Source organism: Hevea brasiliensis, chromosome 12, assembly GCF_030052815.1.
Source record: "Hevea brasiliensis isolate MT/VB/25A 57/8 chromosome 12, ASM3005281v1, whole genome shotgun sequence".
Classification (NCBI taxonomy): domain Eukaryota; kingdom Viridiplantae; phylum Streptophyta; class Magnoliopsida; order Malpighiales; family Euphorbiaceae; genus Hevea; species Hevea brasiliensis.
In genome coordinates this window covers 37,124,272-37,145,755 of record NC_079504.1, presented here as the reverse complement: position 1 = coordinate 37,145,755, position 21,484 = coordinate 37,124,272, and the positions used below count along the sequence as shown (strand labels likewise).

Here is a 21,484-nt window from a genome sequence, read left to right as displayed (position 1 = left end):
ATATCATCATAAAAATAAATGGGAGCTCATCTCCCTCATCCAGTCCATCAAACATGCATAAAGTAATATGTTTACAGGTCAAAATAAAAATTTATATTACAGACCCAATTCATTAAATATTTCTAACACATGCGAAAATTCTAGAAGTTTATAGAATTATACTAACATGAATAGACAACCTGTGAGGGAGAAAAGCAGGTTAACCTCAAAAATATCCTCCTGTGACCTGGAAAAATATTGAACAGGAGTGAGCGTTTGACTCAGAGAGTAAAATATCAATTTTAACCATAATCTCTATAACTATCTAAAACTAATGCACCCTGTAGAGTGAAATGCAACAACAGCAATAATTTCACATCATAACAGCAAAAAGGTAATTTGGAGCACTCACGCACCCAGTAATATCAATCATAATATATGGGAGCTGATCCCCCTATACAGCTCTCTTAAATCCAACCTGTGCCAGCGAAGAACTCAGCTCGGACTTCCACTTAATAACTAAATCGGGGTCCCAGTGAAGAACTCAAGCCGTGTCTACCCCGAAAGACCGAGTCCCAGCGAAGATCTCAAGCCGTGTCTACCCGTCCTATCCATAGTCCACACCACATCACACGCACGCCAACGCACGCACACTGCTCCAAATTACCACAACAACATCCATGGCACTTTAACAGTTGTGAATGCAATATAAAACGTGCCTAGAGTTTAACTACATAATTATATGCATCACTTGGGCATGTTTGAACATATAATAATATCGAAATTACAATTAAAATTAATATTTTACTCACAGACTTGACAACGGTCACTGTGGCGGCTAGGCGGAGGAAGAAGGCTGTCCCGGCTCACCTGACAATTACATAACAATTATTTAACACAATTGACTCAATACAAATCATGGAAAGACCAAATGCGTCCTAAGTCGTGCCGAAAATCCGGCAGAGTCTCCCCTATACCTAGGACCTACCCAACCTGCAAAAGGGCTCAAAACACACTTCTATATTCACAACCCATATATCCACAACTCAATCACATCACACCCCTCCACTGGGCCCATCAAATCAGTCATCCATCACAATATGTAAAATTTAAATTTATTCCTTATAATTGATCATTTTTGCAAAAACTGCCCAAATAAGCTCTAAAAATTCTAAAACTTTGCCCCGCGGTCCTTAGCAATATTACTAGTTTATTGCAAAAAGAATCATAATTTTTTGAGTTACCACGAATATTTTATGGATTTTTAATCCTATTTAAGCACTAGAAAATTACGAAAAAGCAAGGTTCGGGTTTACCTTTATCGATTTCGACTCCGGGGACGCGCTCGGGACATCTGACAATGGTGGGGTAGCCAAAACCTCGATTCAATTCGGAGACTTTTTCCAGTAGCCGGTTTATCAGGCCGAAAATTCACAGACCTGGACAACTGTCGAATTTCTACGAATTGAAGATACCTACACGAAGCCCACAACACGGGGGTTAGTACATAAATTTTACGGAATTTTCTAAGCTCATTAAATGCTCGGAAAAATACTGCGAAGTTCCGTGGGACCCACTGAAAAACGGTGTCGAAAAAATTCGAAATTTATATCGTCGCGAAGCTCTCGACGAGTGGAGCGCTCTGTCGTGGTGTACAACACAACAATTATCGAAAATTTTGTGTCATGGGTCCAACTATGTGAATAGTTCACAACACCTTTAAACTGTGATTATTTGATAAACATTTTGTCAATGATTGTAACTTATTACGATGATTTCATGAAAATAGAATGATTTAAATAAATTGTGATTAAAAAAATAAATGATTTGTTTTGATTGATAAATATTGGATTACTTTTGTGGATCATAGAAATGTGATTTGATATGTCTTGATAAATTATGTTTTACATTGAATTTTAAATTTTTAGTTGTGCACTATTGAGTTCACCATTCAGAGATAGCTTTGTATGCTGTCGCAGGTGAAAGAAAGGATAGAGCAGCTGAGTGAGATTCTTGAAGCTGCGACTTGACGTTGTGTTGGGATTATCTTCGGGTATATCATAAGTATACCATTGTATATTAGATTTTGATGTAATTATGTAACTATTTGTATGTAATTATGTTCGAGCAATTGTACAGAAAAATTTATAATAAAATTTTGAGATTGTAATTATTGTAATATTATTTTGAGATTTTATCTACATGTAAATTTTTGTAATATTAATTTTGTTACCTCAATGAATGTAAATATTTAAATTTCTTTCTGAATCCTGTAAATGATGAATTATTTTCTTATTAATGAGATTGATTGAGAATGAAATGAGACGATTCGAGTTGATTGAGTTCCAATTGGGCATGATGTATTTTTGTAAATTATTTTTCAACAGGTTTAAAGAATTGTTTTGATATAGTTTTAGCCATAACCATGCGGATTTTTTGCAAAATTTTAAAAAATGCTTAATTATTTCTAAATAAGTTTTATGACACATACTGGAATTGAATGCACTTAAATTAAATTTTTATCACCACGCCAAACTTAAAAATAAATTTGCTTTGCCAAAATCCCTTGTAGTATATTTAATAGATTATCGGTAGACGAAGTACGGTAATTTATTAGATATTGTACAGGATCATGCTACATCTTACAGAGTGGTAAGGTGTGACATGCTTAACACAGATAATCCTCTTTCAGTCATATGACCAAGACACTTATGCCACAATTGAGTCTGATTATGATTATTGCTTCCGGATGCTATTGCAGCTTCCCCTGAAACTGCACTGCCCTGAAGAAAATACAATCCTGAAACCAAACTGCTCTTCATGAGTACCATAGAGCCCTTGCACACTTTGAGAACTCCATTCTCTGCATGGTATTTGAATCCATGAGAGTCAAGTGTCCCAAGAGAAATCAGGTTCCTCTTTAGTCCTGGAACATGCCAACACTCTATAGTTTTGACAACGCCATCAAACATTATCAATCTGATGTTACCAATTCCTTCAACAGATAATGCACGATCATTGCCCAGAAACACCTTGCCACTCATCTGTTTGTAAGTGACAAACCAGTTTCTATGTGGACACATGTTATAAGTAGCACCAGTATTAAGAATCCAGGAATTTTGTCCATGATCTGAACTCACGGATAAAATTTCTTCAGCACCAGTATTAAGAATCCAGGAATCAATAAAACTATCAACCACATTCGCAGAACTTTCTGGTTGCTTTTCCTTTTTATTTTTCAACTTGGGACAGTCTCTCCTGTAGTGACCTTGCTCTCCGCACTCAAAACAATTGGCCTTTTTCATTCTTGACTTAGATCCGGCTTTAGATTTCTTCCTGCTGGAAGAACCCTCCCTTGAATGTGTTCTTCCCCTGCTCACCAAACCTTCCCCCTCAAATATTTCTCTATTATCTAGAAATTTCTTTTTTAACTCCTTTGATTTTAGAGAATTACTAACATCGTCTAGTGAAATACTGTCTTTCCCATACAACAGAGTATCAACAAAAGTTTCATAGGAGGGTGGCAAAGAACATGACACGATAAGGGCCCGATCCTCACTATCAATCTCAATATCAATATTCTTCAGGTCCATAATGATTGAATTGAATTCATCTAGATGTTCTTTAATGGGCGTACCTTCACTCATTCTCAGATTGTAAAGCCTTTTCTTCAGATACAGGCGGTTAGTCAGTGATTTGGCAGAGTACAACTCCTCTAATTTCTTTCATACCGCAGATGCTGAGCTTTCACCAGCAATCTCACGTAGGACATTATTAGTTACGCTCATGAAAATCGCACTCAAGGCTCTCTCCTTTAGATTAGCCTTCTCCGCCTCTTTCATACCTTCTGGAAAGTTATCCTCGATTGCCTTCCATAGACCTTGTAGGATCAAGGAAGATTTAATTTTAATCTTCCACAGACTGAAACTCGATCCACCATCAAACTTCTCCATCTCATACTTCGTTGAAGACGACGCCATCTGTAAACCTAGGTTTTGCGCACAAAGCTTTGATACCAGTTTGTTATAACAAGCACGCAAATCTAAGGCACACACACAAATTGCATAATCACACAGTATTAAAAAGAGAAGAAGAATAATATAAGATTTAATGTGGTTTAATCGTAAGGTCTACGTCCATGGGCAAGACAAGAGAAAAAGTTCCACTATGATGAAAAGAACAAGATACAATCAATTAGAACTCTCAAACCCTAACCCCAGTGTGTTTCCCGAATATCTCACAACTCTATCGTAAAGGGTAGAATATTACAATATTTATATTGGTCTATACCGCAGGGGCGTTGCTCCCGCACCCCCAAGGAGATCAGTGGTGGGCTTCGGGCCCGGGCCTATCGGCCTGTGCCCTCCGCAACCATCACAGATCTCACTTTTTATTCCAATCGGGTCGCAGCGCGAAACTTTTGGGTCGGGTCACAATTCGAGTCCGTGAAAAAACATATCCCAAAATTCAAAGCCACAAAAATAACATATCAGTATGGCACTTAAAGTGTTGGTTGAGTTTTCAAGGGTTCTAGCATTTATTACTTTTCCTTATATATACGAATGAAGAAGAAATTGTGTGCATTTTCTTTGCATCTTATTTTTCTTCTTCTCCATCGTTTGCTTCCTTTAACTGGAGTTGTTTCATTGCTTCACTGAAGTTTGCCTATTTTAAGCTATTTTTAAGGTAAAAAACCACTTTTCTTTTTTCCTTCATTGCCATTTCATATGGGGTTTTCCTTTTTCCTTTAAATAAATCAGCTTTTTAGATTCCTAAAACCTTTATGAAGAAGGAGAGGCCTCTGTCCGCAACTCTCTTACTTCCTCCTTTAACCTTACCACCCCTCCTCACGAACAGCCACTTGGATGTATTAATAAAGATAAACCACAACATGTGTGCAAGCTTCACCGCTCCCTCTATGATTTGAAGCAAGCACCACGACAATGATACCATAAATTAAAGGCTGCATTGTTGAAGCTTCGTTTTCAACCATCTATTGCCAATTCTTTACTTTTCCATTACAAGATGATTCAACTCAAGCTTTTTGCTTAATCTATGTGAATGATATTATTCTCATAGGAAGTAATACAACTTTTATCAATAATATTATCTCTTCTTTATAGCTGGAGTTCAAATTAAAAGATCTTAGTTCTATTGATTATTTTCTTGGTATTGAAGCTACCAAAACCATAGGTGGCTTGTTGCTAACTGAAACCAAGTACATTGGTGATTTGCTGGAAAAGACACATATGGGTTCTTGTCTACCTATCTCCACACTGATGTGCCCAATTGTGCATTTGCACTATAAGGATGGTGAACTAGCACCTGACTTCTTTCTTGAACTCTTGTTGGAGGAATGCAATACTTGTATCTTACACGTTTTGACCTATCTTATGCTACTTAATTATGTAGTGTCTCAACATTTTCATGCTCCCACCACTAATCATTGGTCTACATTAAAATGCATTATGCATTATTTACAAGGTACCAAAAATTGTGGCATTTTTATTTCAAAGACACCACAACTTCATCTAAATGTCTATAAGAATGCCACATAGGCGAGTATTGATGATAGAAAGTCAATTAGTGGCTATACAATTTTTATGGGACCAAATTTGGTGGCTTAGAGTACCAACAAGCAAAGTATTGTCCCTAAGTCGTCAATGGAAGCCGAGTATTGGGCTATGGGAGATGCAGCAATAGAAATAACTTGGATCTTTTATATGATATTCTATATTTGCCGACTGCCATACCTCAATTATGGTGTGATAATATTGAGGCTACCTTTTTATCAGCTAATTCAGTGTTCCACACTAGAACAAAACATATCGAAGTTGATTGTCACTTTTTTTTGTGATATGGTAGCCAAGAAGCATTAGCAAGTTTGGTTTTTTTCATCCAAAGATCAAATAGTTGATTTGTTGTGCACTGCGAAAGCATGTAAATTATAAAGAAATAAAGCAAGCACTCAAAATACCAATATTTACGTAGTTCACTCTCTCAATATAGGGCTACATTCATGGGCATGCCATTTTTCACTATTAATAAAATAAATCCAATTACAAGCTTAAAAATATCTACCCTTTAACCCAATTATACCTAAGAGGATCCTTACAAAAATTACTCATAGTAAATATATTAATTAGTCCTTCTTGTTCTCCTTTAGATATAACTCAATGTATTTACTATTTTAACTTTTACAAGGTGTCTTCAACTATATAGGCAAGAGCCCTTTCACCAATGGGCAAAAATTCCTTACATGGTGTCTTCAACTATATAAGTAAGAGCCCTTTGACCAATAAGTAAACCCTTTCACCAATAGACAAAAAATCATTCCTCTTGAATTCTATGTCCTTTCTCCATCTTAGGCCAAAGCCTTTTCCCCCCCATGGGACTGCAATGGGTAAGAGCCCCTTGTCAATGGATAAAGCTACTCATCAACAATTAGTAAACCACTCATTCTATGAGTTGAAGCCAAATAACTTTTCTATCATTTTCCTATTTATATAGTTAATTCTCTTTATCCTAATCTAATCAAGAATCTCACTTAATTTAGAAATAAGATTAAAATAGGAAATAATCCTCTATCTATTCAAGAATATTATAATTTAAACAAAATCTTATTCAAATTGAGGGGTGTGATAAGAATTATCTTATAATCCTTTTGTTGTAACATTTATCTTGTTTGTTGTATCATATCTTATCTCTTATGAGGGTTTTAAAAGATAAATTAAAGTTTAATGATAATGGTATTACAAGTGTTGATGAAGAAAATTAACCTTATAATCATTAGTAAGAAAGGACTTTGAAAGAACTGTCCCTCACTTGCGTAGTTGTTAGTGAGCTCCATTTAATCAGCAAAACACTTTCCCGATTATCGATCAGGATAAACGAAGATCTTTCAATTTATCTTCAATATCACATAGTTTGGGAAAAAAGACATTGGATGATTGAAGGAAAAGGAGCCACCATTTTTGTTTAAATAAAAAACCCATAATCTTGAGTAATAATCTGCTTGAAAATTGGGTGGGAAAAAAAATTCTTATTGAAATATTTTAATACTAAGCATTTCTAACATAGCATCCCATTTAAGCCAAAGAAGCAAACGATTGAAGTGTTTGTATTGTCGGGTTGGTGTTTGAAAAATTATTGTAACACCCTCACTTTAGATAGTCCATACATTCTAATGTTCCAGTGACTAATGTTTGTCCGGATAGCCAGAATATCTGCAACTATATTTAAACTAGAGTGAGGAGTCATAAATCACCTAAACAATGACAAGAAAAAATAAAAGAAAAATTTAAGAGATGAAATACAATCAGGTTAAATGTGCCGAAGCTACGGCGATTGGTAACCCTAACGGGAAGCGACTGTGAAGGCAGTTGCCAACTCTAGACCGTAGGAAACCCTGTGAAATAATTTTTGAGACTCCAGTGAAGAATTATTGAGGCTTAGATGACAAAAGATTGCTAAGAAAATATAAGAAAAATTTTATAAATCGGTACAGACAATTTTAGCTCATTAAGCACAACGAGGGGCATTTTGGTCATTTTACCTTCAGAGATGATTTTTGACCAACTTGTCCATTTAAGTAAGTGAGATCCATGTCCTAAAATATGACTAAATGTTGCTAAAAATTTAATTAAAATGATAAAAGAAAGAAGAAAAAGAAAAAAAAAACAAAATGAAATTTATTAGAATTTTTACATAGGCATGATGTAAATATGATGTAATTAAAAACCTCCATCCAATCAAAATTTGACAAACATGACTAATAGATATAAAAGAGATTAAAATAGATGAAATTTTATTCATCTTCTTCTTCCTCTAGCAAGTGGCCGAACCTCTCTCAAGAAAACCTCCATTGATGCTCTTGCAATCTTTCTTTTTCCTTCAATTTCCTCTATAATTTCCCTACTTCCAAACACAAAAATTTAATCTTTGACCTTGGAGAAGTGATTGGCTGCCAAGAAGTGGGAAGAAAGTGAAGTTGGGAAAACCTTGGAAGAGACAACAAAGTTAGTGCCAATTCTTACATATCTCTACCTATGCATGCTTAGGACTTTAAATTGAGCTAGAAATTGTGAAAATTGAACAAAAATATAGATGTTAGGACACCCCTAAATTTTCGGTAGCCATAAACATGCTAGGGTTTTGATGACTTTTAATTAAATTAAAGATTGTTGGTGATGGCCTTGATGTGAATTTAATGATTTGAACTTTAATTTGTATGAGTAGTGTAAGATTGGTGACTTTGGAGATTAGGGTTTGAGCCAAATTTAGGGTTTTGCTAAATTGATGGTGAATTGGTGTTCTAATGGTCAATTAGTGACCATTTGAGGTGAATTGACCTTAATTTGGAGTCAATTGTGGCATTGAATGGTAAAATGGTTAAGCTGCCTTATGAGCTAGAAATTCTAGACTTGAGTCTAGTGAGTTTGGGCAGTAATAAGTTGACTTGTGTAGATTCAATTGGTGTAAAGCCAATTGAAGGTGAAACTAGGGACACAATGCCACATTTCTCATGAAGAGACCCTGCTCAGAAAACAAACTTAGGGTGAGCTAAAATTTGCCTAAATCTGGGCAACCAAAATCTGGACCTGGATAAATGACCAAATGAACAGTGTTTATTCAAATAGTCATGACTTTGTGTAGAGAGGTTCAAATGATCTGATTCTTGAACCCATGGAAAGATTAGACATAGTAGAACAACTTTCATGAAGAACAGAAACTCAAATTCTGACCATAACCTATTCAAATGCTAACCAAAATTAGCTCACCAAAACTACTAGAACCAAAACCTGCCCAGAAAATCTGGGAATGGACCAATCCGGCCAGTTATAGTAAAAATGCCATAACTTGAGTTAAAAAAACTCCAAATGGAGTGATTCAAAAAGGGAATTAAAGTAGACACATTAAGGAACAACTTTGATGAAGAAAGTTTAGTCAAATTTCCACTGTAGATTGGTCCAATGGAACAGTAAACATAAGTAATGAAATTTGAAAATTTGAAATAACTTCTAATGAGCCTTGAATTGAAATTGGCAACCAATGCCAACAAATGTAAAATCCAGAATGTGGTATTATAGTGTAATTAGAACTTGTATACCTATTAATTATGAAAAAATCAACATTTTTGCATGAATAGTAATGTGAATAATAACCACTATAATATTAAATCCAAAGAACCAAAACTTAACTTTGTTAATATACCCTAGTATGCCTAGTATGATTGGTTTGGATAGGTTGGCATGCCAATAGGGTTTCGATTGCAGTACTGCCTATGGCTTTATGCCATTTTGTGATTTATGGCTTTAGTGTCATTTTGTGATATTATGGCCTATCGCCATTTTGCTATTCTTAATATACTTAGCTTTATGCCTGATAATTATTATGGCTTGTTAGCCATTCTGTTGCACATCTGGCAAACACTATGTGACTGATGGTGTGATGGCCCGAGGTACTTGATACCCAGTGCCAGTTTACCCATTTATCTAGTTCAGTCAGTTTGTATAGGTTACTTGGGCAACTAAAATAAGTCTTAAAAATTTTTAACTAAATAATGAACATAAAAATTATAAAATTTAGGATATCACACATAATTATCAAAATTTCAGTCTGCATTAACTAATAGCATAATTTCTGCATATTTAATTATTTAGTTTATTTTTATATTATATTGGCACCACTAAGTTGTATGCTTAGCGCGTCGCTTTTTGCCACGTGTAGGTACTGGAGACCAGGAGCGAGAACCCAGTAGACCATAAACTGGGAGTAGAGATTTTTTATCTGCATCAGTGTCAGATTGTGTCACCTCCTCCATGCAGTGTATTTTGGTAGGGCTCCTTAGGCCATGTTAGATTTTTTTTTTTTTTGGTGTATTGTAATATTCATTTTGTATTGTAAATCATAAACCCATGTAATTGTTGTAAATTATGTAAATTAATTGAAATTGAGTATTTTGTTTATGAATGAATATCAGTTTATTTATTTATGTATGAATGAAAATTGTGAGTTTGCAACATTGAAATGAAGTATTGGAATTAAATGTGAAGAAGAATTTACATTATTGTAATTATATTATTGAGACTTTTAACAGGTGGGAAAACGTCAAATATTAATAAATTTAGGGGAAACTCCGTCAGTTTCTCCGGTTAATAAATTGACCTTAAATTAAATGAATTAAATGTGATTATTAGAAATGAAATAAGATAAATTAAGGCGCTCCGACACTGAGTGTGACATGTTTTACTCGGTTACACTATAGACGGGTAAGGATGTCACAATTATTGTAAAGTTCTGTTACTTTGTGTTGGTGTTGTTTCTTTCATATTTGTTTCATGAATTAGTGTTATTTTGTTTCTTTGGCAAGCTGACTAAAGATCTGTCTAGTATTGCATTGTGCTTTGTATTTGTTCCAGGTTTTTTCACTTAACATCTTAATTTCTAGGTTGGGTGTATTGAGATAGTCTGTTGACTTGAGTTAAATGAAATTTATGATTAGTAAGTGTTTCCTAAATTTCATAAATAAAAATTTTTACTTATAAAAAAAAAAAGCAAAGAAAACAAAAGGATTTCAAAAAAAAAAAAAAGGCCAAGCTCTCCATTGAACTTCTCACCATTAATTTCCTAGCCATGCATGCATTTTTTTATTAAACCCTTCTCAAATGTAAACATGTTTTCATTGAAAAATATTGAATTCAATTGAATTCTATATTTATGAATGTAACGTGTAATAATCTTACACTAGCTAGGAGATGTCAATTCTATTCTGTGTATGAGCAGGCACAACAATTGTAGTGACAAGCAGTTGATAGTTGCCAGGATGTATAGTTCACATGAATTTTCCTGCCGCCATAACTTCATTGCAGTAACACATGATCCACAACTGAAAGTATTCCCCCAATTCCTTTTATGACCCCTTCATCATGCCCAGAGATTACAGGCCACAAAACATGAACCCCATAATAGCAAAACCACCGCAGTTGAGGACTATAAAAATGGATCACTTGGAGGCCTCCAGGACATAACCCAATTGAGGACAGGCTTTTGCTCAAACATGGGAAGCATAAGAGAAGTGATTTGGTCCGGTGTTCTAGTTCTTGTATGGCTAATCCCTAAGGCTTCCACACAGCTGAAGGAGCCACAAGTGCCTTGTTTCTTCATCTTTGGTGACTCTTTGGTAGATAATGGTAATAATAACAGGATGCTTACACTTGCTAGGGCTAATTACATGCCTTATGGCATCGACTTTCCTCAGGGTGCCACTGGCCGATTTACCAATGGTCGAACATATGTCGATGCACTAGGTAACTATATTTATATCTTGAAGAAAAACATATATATAGGTCCTTTACATATAGATTACCATTATATAATTTATATCTTGCAGCTCAACTTCTGGGGTTTCAAAATTATATTCCGCCCTATGAAAGAACTCGAGGCCGTGCAATTTTGATGGGAGTGAATTATGCATCTGGAGCAGCTGGCATTAGAGATGAAACAGGGAACAATCTGGTACTTATTCTTCATTTGAAAACCTAATTTAGTGTCTCTTTTCTCTGTTATATACAAATGATGGGGAGAAATGTTAGATATTGAACTTCTGATTTTCTGCATTATGAGAAAAGCACTTAAGCACTGACTAACAAAGTGTCTTTTTTCTTTATACATGAATAACTTTGTATGGATTTTGTGCAATTTTCTTATATATATGTTGGTATTAATGTGTAGGGAGATCACACATCAATGAACCAGCAGGTAAACAACTTTGGTAACACAGTGCAAGAAATGAGGAGATTTTTCAGAGGGGATGCAAATGCATTGAATGGTTATCTGAGCAAGTGTATATTCTATTCTGGAATGGGAAGCAATGACTATCTTAACAACTATTTCATGCCCACTTTCTACACAACTAGCTCTGATTACACTGCCAAAGCTTTTGCTGCTGTGCTTCTTCAGGATTACTCTCGCCAGCTAACGGTAATAATTAATTAATTAATTTCAACTTTTCTTCTCACGTTAATTAACATTATAAATTCCCACTTTCCAGTTGATCTAGACTAATTAATCTCATTGTTTCATGAATTCTTTTCACAAAAATATATATAGTGAGATTGAAAGCTTCATATATCATGGGATCCTATCACATACTAATGTAAAGTGTGCATCTAATATTAGTTAAACTTTGGATGAGAATGAGTTTAATAATCGTTAGATTAATTATTTGTATTAAGATTTATGTAGAATCAATTAAAATGTATATAATAAAAACATGAATTTTATGCAAATATTTAATTTTTAATGTTATTAAACTAGTTGTCATATGAGGACAAATTTATAGTAGCTTACTAGTACCTCACAAATAAAAATTTTACTATTGAAATTCAAAAGAAGTAATTTGATGTTGTTAATTTGAAGGAGAAAAACTTAGGTGCACTTAGGGGTCTTCATTATTTGGTTATAACCGAATAACTGAATCAAACTAATGAAATTCGATTATTTTGGTAAGAGTAAGTTTGATTTGGTTTGGTTTGGTTCGGTTCGGTTCAATTTTCAATTTCAGTTAGTAATAATAAAAATTTTTGATTTGTTGTTATTGATTTAGTTACTTTTGATTTGGTAACCGAACTAACCGAAATAATTAAATTTCTGTTAATTAATATATTAATTATAATTTTATTAATAATATATTATTTATAATTAATATTTTTATGATTTTATAATAATATTTAACTTATAGTTATTATCTTATTAATATTAAATCTCATTCATTATTTTTAATAAATAAAAAAATTATAAATATATTTTTATTAATATTTTATTAAATAATTAATAATATAAAATATATTTTTTAGTTATTTGGTTCATTTGGTTATAACCGATAACCACCGAATATTTTTTGTTTCGATTAATTTTGGTTTCCCTCAATTTCGGTTTGGTTTGGTTAATATTGTTATAATTGGTTAATAATTTGATTAATTGAAAATTTGGTTTGGTAAATTGAATGTTCACTTCTAGCTACACTTAGTCCATCATAAATACAAGACACGAATATGTGGGTCTCACTTGTTTTACTTGTGAATCTCACAATACATGTTGTATTTTGAGTTTAGGATATATCATATTTAAGCAAGAATTTTTCTTTGAAGAAGATATACTCAAGATTGTGATGCTTATATTATATATATATATATATATTGAAGATTGTGATTAATTAATTTAATGTTATTAATTAATGAAATGATTCAGCAATTATATGAATTGGGAGCTCGGAAAGTGATAGTAACAGGAGTAGGTCAAATTGGTTGCATTCCATATCAGCTGGCAAGGTACGATGGAAATAACAGTCGCGGTCGCTGCGATGAGAAAATCAACAAGGCCATTTCTCTTTTCAACTCTGGACTCTTCAAGCTCCTTCAATCTTTCAATAATGGCAAACTTCCTGGTGCCAAATTTGTTTACCTCGATTCCTATAAAAGCACCAATGATCTTTATCTCAATGCCTCCACTTATGGTAATTACTTTCATCTTTTTAATTTCTGCACCAGATTCTCAATTATTAAGTTATTAATTAAAGGCTTTAAATGAGTTGATTCAATTGAGATTAGGCTTCATTTATTTCATGGTACTTTCTAATATTTGAGATTCTCAGAAAAATAGGTTAATAGATATTTTTTGGTCAAATATAAAATTAAGTAATTTTGAAGGAAAATGATTTTCTTTTTATGTCATTTTTCATTTTTTAAATTTTGATAATTTTATTAAAATGTGACAACACTTATATATACATAATACATATACCATTAATTTAACATTACAAGTTATTTTCACAAAACAAATAAAGTCTAAATTATTTCAAATTATGACTTTTTCTTTGAAAATTGAGAATTATGAGTTATTTTGAGTCTTTACATTAAAATAAATTTATATTAAATTTGAATTAATATTATGATCAAAATTCAGATTGATTAGATCAACTTAAAATATGTCAATTTTGAGTCAAATAATAGAGTTGGCTCTTAGTTTTACAAATTATTTGGATTTAAATCATTTGAAATTGAGTGCGGATTTAAAGGGGTTGATGCTTGCGGGTTATTTCATATCGAAATGTTAATATTAATCAAAATGTTAATTTTCTTTAAAAAATATTTCAAGTCATTTAATTGTTAATCAAAATTAGAGTTGATCGAAACGAAGGGTCAATTTTAATCAAGTCATACAAATTATTAGATTAATCCTCAATTTTATTATTTATTTGAATTGGGTGCGAATTTAAACAAATTACAGATGATTTAAAATATCACCTCTATCACTAGCTAAATGGGTATATAACGAATTAACCATGAGCTTGAATCGCCATATAATTGTTATGAGGCATTAATATTTGAATTGTGAGAGTAATATTGGTAATATAAATGTACACATGTAAAATTCTTAATAGATCATAAATATAATGTAAATAAAAAATATAAAATTTAATTATCACCTTAATAATGATTTTTGAACAAATTAAATTTTCACAGACTTAGAAAGCGTATATGATGTAGAGTTTGTTTGAGTAATGATAATAATTAAGAGAGATTCTTTAATTCAATAAACTGATTTCTCTCTCTTGATTCTTTATTGATTCACACACAAAATTTTAGTGATGGAAAGTCTTTCTTAAGATAATTTTAATATCTCTGACTTTATGAAAGAATATGTGTAATCTTATGAGTCAAAAGTAGATCAATATTTGATATATCCATTAAATAACTCATATATGATTAAGATTTGTTTTAATTAGAGTAAATATCAATTAATCGAGCCATTTGATTTTAGCCCAAATAAATTTACGGTAAAAGGCTAAAATCTTACAACACATGCATGCAGGATTTGAAGTGATAGACAAGGGATGCTGTGGGGTGGGAAGGAACAATGGGCAGATAACTTGTCTTCCTCTTCAGCAACCTTGCGAAGATCGCAGAAAGTATTTATTTTGGGATGCCTTTCATCCAACTGAATTAGCAAATATTTTACTTGCTAAATCAACATTTACTTCACTGTCATACACCTATCCCATTAATATCCGGCAACTTGCAATGTTATGAGAGGCTAGTGATTTCACGTCAAGATATGTATCCTGCAAGGGCTAGCAGAGTGAGCTTGCCATTTTAAGGATTGTGATGTATCCTTACTATTGTCATAAATTATTTAACAACTAAAAATAAAGGATAGTCATTTTATTTAATTTTATTAAAATATTATACTTCAATACAATCATTTCATTTGGTATTATTTTTAATGCATTGAAAGTATTTGAAAATCTTAATTAGGTTAATGTTTGATTCTGCATGCTGTGTAGTTAATAATTCACTTTATGATAGATTAAAAGATATATATTAGAGGTAATTGTAGGCATAACTCAATAATATATATATATATATATATATACTAAAGAAATATAAAAATATATTTAAATATATTGATTGAATTGCATACTAAAAAAATAAGTTATCAATGGCGGATTGACGGATCCATCACTAAAGGTCATTAGCGATGAGATTTTCAGCGATGATCATAATTTATCGCTAATCCATATAAAATTTAAAAATGGACTTTCAATGACAAATTTTAAGCCATCGCAAGCAATGAATTAGTGAGAAATTAGTGATGGATCCATTGCTAATTAATATTTTTGTGATGAAATTTTAATTCGTTACTAAATTTATCTTTTATACTTGTATTTTCTTTATATATATATATATATATATTGTATGCTTTTTATAATATAATATTTATTATTGGTTAATTTAATGATCTAATATAAAGAGATGGCCTCAATTTTTGGAGGGGAAAGGGGATAGAAGATATAGGTTATGTAAATGGAGAGAGTAAGAAAGGAGAGTGGGGAAGGAACAAAAAAAAAGTGAATAAAGAAAGGAGGGATAGGCTAGAGAAAGGGGATGGGAGATGCTGGCTTCAAGATGTGGAGTGAGAAAGGAAGGAGTAAGAAGAAATTGAAGCACCCTAGTATGATAGGACCTAAGGTCTTTGAAACATCAAAAATCTATATTTTTCAAATATCTTACTACTTAAAATAACTTTACTTATAAAACACAAAAAGGCAGAGTTAATTTTGTCCTCGTGTTTTTAAAGCATGCATGGTGTTGATTACAGTCTCACTTCCTTGCCATCAATTTTGTTTGTTAGGTTCACTTGTTTCATGTGGAATTTGTCTCATCTACACGGTCAGAAACATGAAGTGTTAAATATTTATTACTGATGTCCCAAAACCACCACCCAAAGATAAATAGAAGACGAAAGGAAGTATCATAATTGACATGTCAATCTCCAACTTTTTAAATTTAATTCATAAAATATTTAAGTTCAATTAATATGAAGTCTTACTTGAACTCGAAATGATAAATTGATTTCACAATACTTAAACTTGAATACGAAAATGGGTCTTAAGTTTGAGTTCTCCATCCATCAAATGATATATTGATGATGTATGAAATAAAATGGTGTTTTTGGCATCTGATCAATCAATTGGCATCCTAATCTTAATTGCATTTTATTTAATATTTATATTTTATAAAAATATAACTATTCAACTTAGTAATTGTTAATGCATGTATGCTTTGATTTGACTTTTTCATTATACTTTTATGAAATTTAAAAATTTGATAACTATAATTTTATAAAAATTTAAGTATTAAATGAAATGTAATTAAAGTTGACGGTGTAAATTGACTTTTTTATGCAAAATTTTAGGAACCAAAAGATATGCATTTAGCCAAATAAGATGTGTCCTATCTATATATGTTCCAAGGTTGATGGTGAGAACCCCATCAGTCTATGGCTTTTTTTTTTTCTTTTTTTTGGGCTTGCATCACTTTCAAAAGTAGAAATAATTATTTAAATACTCATATATATATATACATATATATATATATATTACAAAGTATCAAAAACATGAAAATGAGATTTCTGAAAAGAAAATGATGATATTATCAAAACAAAAAATCAAAGTAGTTGCAGTCAAAAGTAGAAATACAACTCTTCTTTGATTTCCAAGACATACGACTATTTAGATGAATAATAGCAATACTTGAAAGGGTTATACGGATTGGCATGCAAGAATCTCTCTCTCTCTCTCTCTCTCTCTCTCTCTTTTATATCAGTTGGCGTCAAGATCAAGATTGGCAAGCTGCTCTATGTTCATAGGATACACAAAGCTTGTATCCCCATTGAAAGCCTTTCTCCCCATTAAGATGTTCACAGCTTCTGTTGGGTGAAATGCATCCCAGAAGATGTACTGTTCCCTGTTTGGACACGGCGTTTCGAATGGAAGACAGGTTACCTGACCTCTATTTCTCCCTATGCCACAGCACCCGCGGTTTATTACGCTAAATCCTGCATATTATTATTAATCGAAACCCCATGTTGCTTAATCACAAGTTCTTGGATTACAGGACAAGTTATAGACAAGGGACACTTATATATAATCATACCATAAGCTGGAGAGTTGGTAAGGATTTCTCGAAACATTCTGGCAACGTCAATGTAAATGAATGTTGCACCTGGGAGATTGGCATTGAAGTTGTTCATCATAGTCTTGACATTTTCATTGAAGGGTAGAACCAGCTGATTAACCTCTTCAGAGCAGAGTCCAGCAGGGCTCTGTGCCAGAATGCTCGGGATGCATCCCATTACTCCTAACCCTGCAAGTACAAACTTCCTTGCTCCAAGATTGTAAAGGGTCTGTCCTAGTTGTATCACAGAAAACAAATGCATTTGATGTTAAGATTGTATGTGTACATGATATTGCAGTCAGATGGGTTTTCAGGAACCCATCAAAGGAAAGGAATGAAAATGAAATATTGTTACCGTGAGTTGCTGAGTGTATTGTTGAACCAAGAGATCTGCATATTGTTGAGCATTGTACTGATTCTTGGTTGGGTAATTGGGCATGAGATAATTATTAAGGTAGTCATTACTTCCCATTCCCACAAAGAATATGCTCTTTCCAATTGCGTTGGCCACATCAATTGCCCCAAGATTATCTGTGATCTGATCAAGTGTATTCTGGAAGTTCTTTATCTGTTGATTAAATGGTATGCGACCCACCTGATAAAAGAAAAAGCTGTTATACATATAATTCATGGTCTAATTTGATCATTTTCCAGAAGGTCAATCAGACTTCACAGCCATTTCTTGTTAATATAAAAGGGTTATTCAATGTCAGCCGCTGAGGCGATAATTGATGATGAGTCCAAAATTTCAAGTTAAATTTAAGACAACTACATTAAATATGAACGTGTAGATGACTAAAAGACCCATGCTTCTGCATGTGCATCTGCACTGTAAGACGGATACTCAACAAATGATCTCGGAATATATGAGATGAAATTAAGATCATTAAGGAAAAATCAAAGCAAAATTAAACATAATTGGTGGTATGATTGTGAAGCTTACAAAGTTTCTTCCTGTAATGTCGAGGATTCCAGCAGCAGCAGAGGCATAATTTAATCCATGAAGCACATCATCTCCAGACGCCTCAGAGTATGGAGGAATCAGAGGAAGTCCTAGTAGTTCAGCTGTATGTACATTCATAATTATTATTGTAAGGATCAAGTGCATGCATGCATGTTTAAGAAGAAAAAAGAATCCCTTTCAAAAGGATTAGTTAATTTGAAAGTGAGAGAAAGAGAAAGGTTGTTGTACACAGTAGTGGAAGCTAACAAGAAAGAAACTAAAATGGAAGAAAATGATAGATAAAAAGAGAACAGAAAGCAAAAGTAAAGAGAGAACCTATTTCATCAACCATGGTGTAGCCATTGGAAAAACGACCAGTAGGACCTCCATTGAAGTCGATACCATAAGGAAAATAGTTAGCCTTAGCAAAGGAAGGAAGATCATTGTTATTCCCATTGTCAATGAGAGAGTCTCCAAATATGAACATAGCCGGCACCATCTCTTTTCTCCCTCCTCCATCTGGCCCAGATGGGTCTACATTCTGGCCTAAACCTACCCTTAAAACCATGGCAAACACCAGCAAACAACATTCCCTCATCAAGATAGCCATCAGGGTCAGGGAGAGAGAGACAGATAGAAACAGCTGATCAGCACTGATATGATCAAGTTGTGTAATGTTAAGGGGCTTGTGGGTATTCAAAGAGATTTAATAGGCAAGACAAGGTGGGTGGTTGAGTAAAAGTAAATGCATTCAGCTGTTCTCTTCCCTTGCAGTAATTACAATCTGATACGCATGTACCCAAAAACAATGCAAAACCTTTCCCTGATATTAATATCTTTCATCTTGTCAACCCCATTGTTTACCCTATAATTAATAGTCTTCTGAACCGTCCCTTTCTTTTTCCATTTTTAGCCCACTAAGTTCTTAACAAAAAGAGTAAATTTTTTTTCCATAATTTTTTTAAATTTTAATTATAACGAAATTTTTTCTATTTTAACATAAAAATTATATGCAGAATCTGATTTAGCTTAAGATATATTATTCACTTAATAGATTTAAGTTTGAATTCTCACCTCTAATTCCCCCACTAAAAAAAATAAAAAACTTATAAAAAGTGCTCAGGAAAGCCACAAAAAGATAGAGAAGAAACATCTTCCATATTTGTCACGACCCAACCTATGGGCCGGACCAGCACTAGGACCTGGGCCGGCCTAAAGCCCCCGAGGCTCGTAGTAAGCCTAACTGTTCATTAATCCCAACTCTAAGGCCCATTTGGGCCCAAATTCAAGAAACCAAACGGACAGAGTCCGGTCATAAAATGGACTTTCCAACGGGGAGTTTTCGACTCACCCGACCTGTAAACACAATAAATACTCAATTGGGGAGCTCAGCTCACCCTCCACATACTCATCAGCATAAAAATAAATGGGAGCTCAGTTCCCTCATCCAATCCATCAAACATGCATAGAATATTAAGTTTACAGGTCCAAAATAATAATTTAGGTTACAGACCCAAATCAAATAAACATTTCTAACACATGCGGAAATTCTAAGATTTAACAAGTTTATACAAACATTAATAATCGACCTGCGAGGAAGAAAGCAGGTTAACCTCAAAAATATCCTCCTGTGGCCTGGAAAAATATTGAATAGGAGTGAATGTTCGACTCAGAGAGTAAAATATCAATTTTAACCATAATCTCTATAACTATCTAAAACTAATGCAACCTGTGGAATGAAATGCAACATCAATAATATTTTCACATCATAACAGCAAAAAGGTAATTTGGAGCACTCACGCACCCTGTAAAATCAATCATAATATATGGGAGCTGATCCCCTATACAGCTCTCTTAAATCCAACCTGGTGCCAGCGAAGAACTCAGCTTGGACTTCCACTTAATAACCAAATCGGGGTCCCAGCGAAGAACTCAAGCCGTGTCTACCCAGGGCCAGGGTCCCAATAAGATCTCAAGCGTGTCTACCATCCTATCCATAGTCCACACCACATCACACGCACGCCAACGCACGCACACTACTCTAAATTACCACAACAACATCCATGGCACGCTAACAGTTATGAATGCAACATAAATCGTGCCTAGAGTTTATCTACATAGATATATGCATATAAGTGATGCATGGGCATGCTTGAACATATAATAATATCGAAATTACAATTAAAATTAATATTTTACTCACAGACTTAACAACGGTCACTGTGGCAGCTGGGCAGAGGAAGAAGGCTGTCCCGGCTCACCTAACAATTACATTACATTTATTTAATACAAATGACTCAATACAAATCAAGAAAAGACCAATTACGTCCTAAGTCGTGCCGAAAATCCGGCAGAGTCTCCCCTATACCTAGGACCTACCCAACCTGCAAAAGGGCTCAAAACACACTTCTATACTCACAATCCATATATCCACAACTCAATCACATCACACAGCCCCTCCTGGGCCCATCAAATCAGTCATCCATCACAATATGTAAAATTTCAATTTAGTCCTTATAATTGATCATTTTTGCAAAAACTGCCCAAACAAGTTCTAAAAATTCTAAAACTTTGCCCCGCGGTCCTTAGCAATATTACTAGGCTATTGCAAAAAGAATCATAATTTTCTAAGCTATCACGAATATTTTATGGATTTTTAATCCTATTTAAGCACTAGAAAATTACGAAAAAGCAAGGTTCGGGTTTACCTTTGCCGATTCCGACTTCGGGGACGCGCTCGGGACGTCTGACAATGGGGGGGTAGCCAAAACCTCGATCCAATTCGGAGACTTTTCCAGTGCAGTGCATGCCGGAAATTCAGCACCGGACAAGCTATCGAATTTCCGCGAATTGAGGATACCTACATGAAGCCCATAACACGGGGGTTAGTACATAAATTTTTTAGAATTTTTTAAGCTCATTAAATGCTCGTAAAAACACTGCGAAGTTACTTGGGACCAACCGAAATACGATGTCGAAAAAATTCTAAATTTATTTCGCAGCGAAGCTCTCGACGAGTGGAGCGTCTTTGGTACCCTCGGTT

The 21,484-nt window shown here is 33.7% G+C and overlaps 2 protein-coding genes across 3 annotated transcripts; one reads left to right on the top strand and one right to left on the bottom strand.

Annotated features, from left to right (window-relative positions):
* Positions 1-10,998: 10,998 nt before the first annotated feature.
* LOC110645415 (GDSL esterase/lipase At1g33811) lies at positions 10,999-15,211 on the top strand. 2 transcript variants are annotated; one of them, XM_058131489.1, is made up of 5 exons: positions 10,999-11,288; positions 11,372-11,496; positions 11,713-11,961; positions 13,303-13,495; positions 14,854-15,211. In XM_058131489.1, exons 1-5 carry the CDS (start codon positions 11,039-11,041, stop codon positions 15,069-15,071), a joined length of 1,035 nt encoding a protein of 344 aa, XP_057987472.1. In that variant the 5' UTR covers positions 10,999-11,038; the 3' UTR covers positions 15,072-15,211. The 2 variants fall into 2 exon arrangements, with proteins under 2 accessions (XP_057987472.1, XP_021654265.2); XM_021798573.2 differs by having other exon boundaries at positions 13,231-13,495.
* A 1,739-nt stretch (positions 15,212-16,950) lies between these two features.
* On the bottom strand, positions 16,951-19,132 carry LOC110645424 (GDSL esterase/lipase At1g71691-like). Its single transcript, XM_021798591.2, has 5 exons — positions 18,778-19,132; positions 18,442-18,563; positions 17,854-18,093; positions 17,478-17,727; positions 16,951-17,379 (listed from the first exon to the last, which is right to left on the bottom strand). Exons 1-5 carry the CDS (start codon positions 19,049-19,051, stop codon positions 17,144-17,146), a joined length of 1,122 nt encoding a protein of 373 aa, XP_021654283.2. The 5' UTR covers positions 19,052-19,132; the 3' UTR covers positions 16,951-17,143.
* Positions 19,133-21,484: the final 2,352 nt, after the last annotated feature.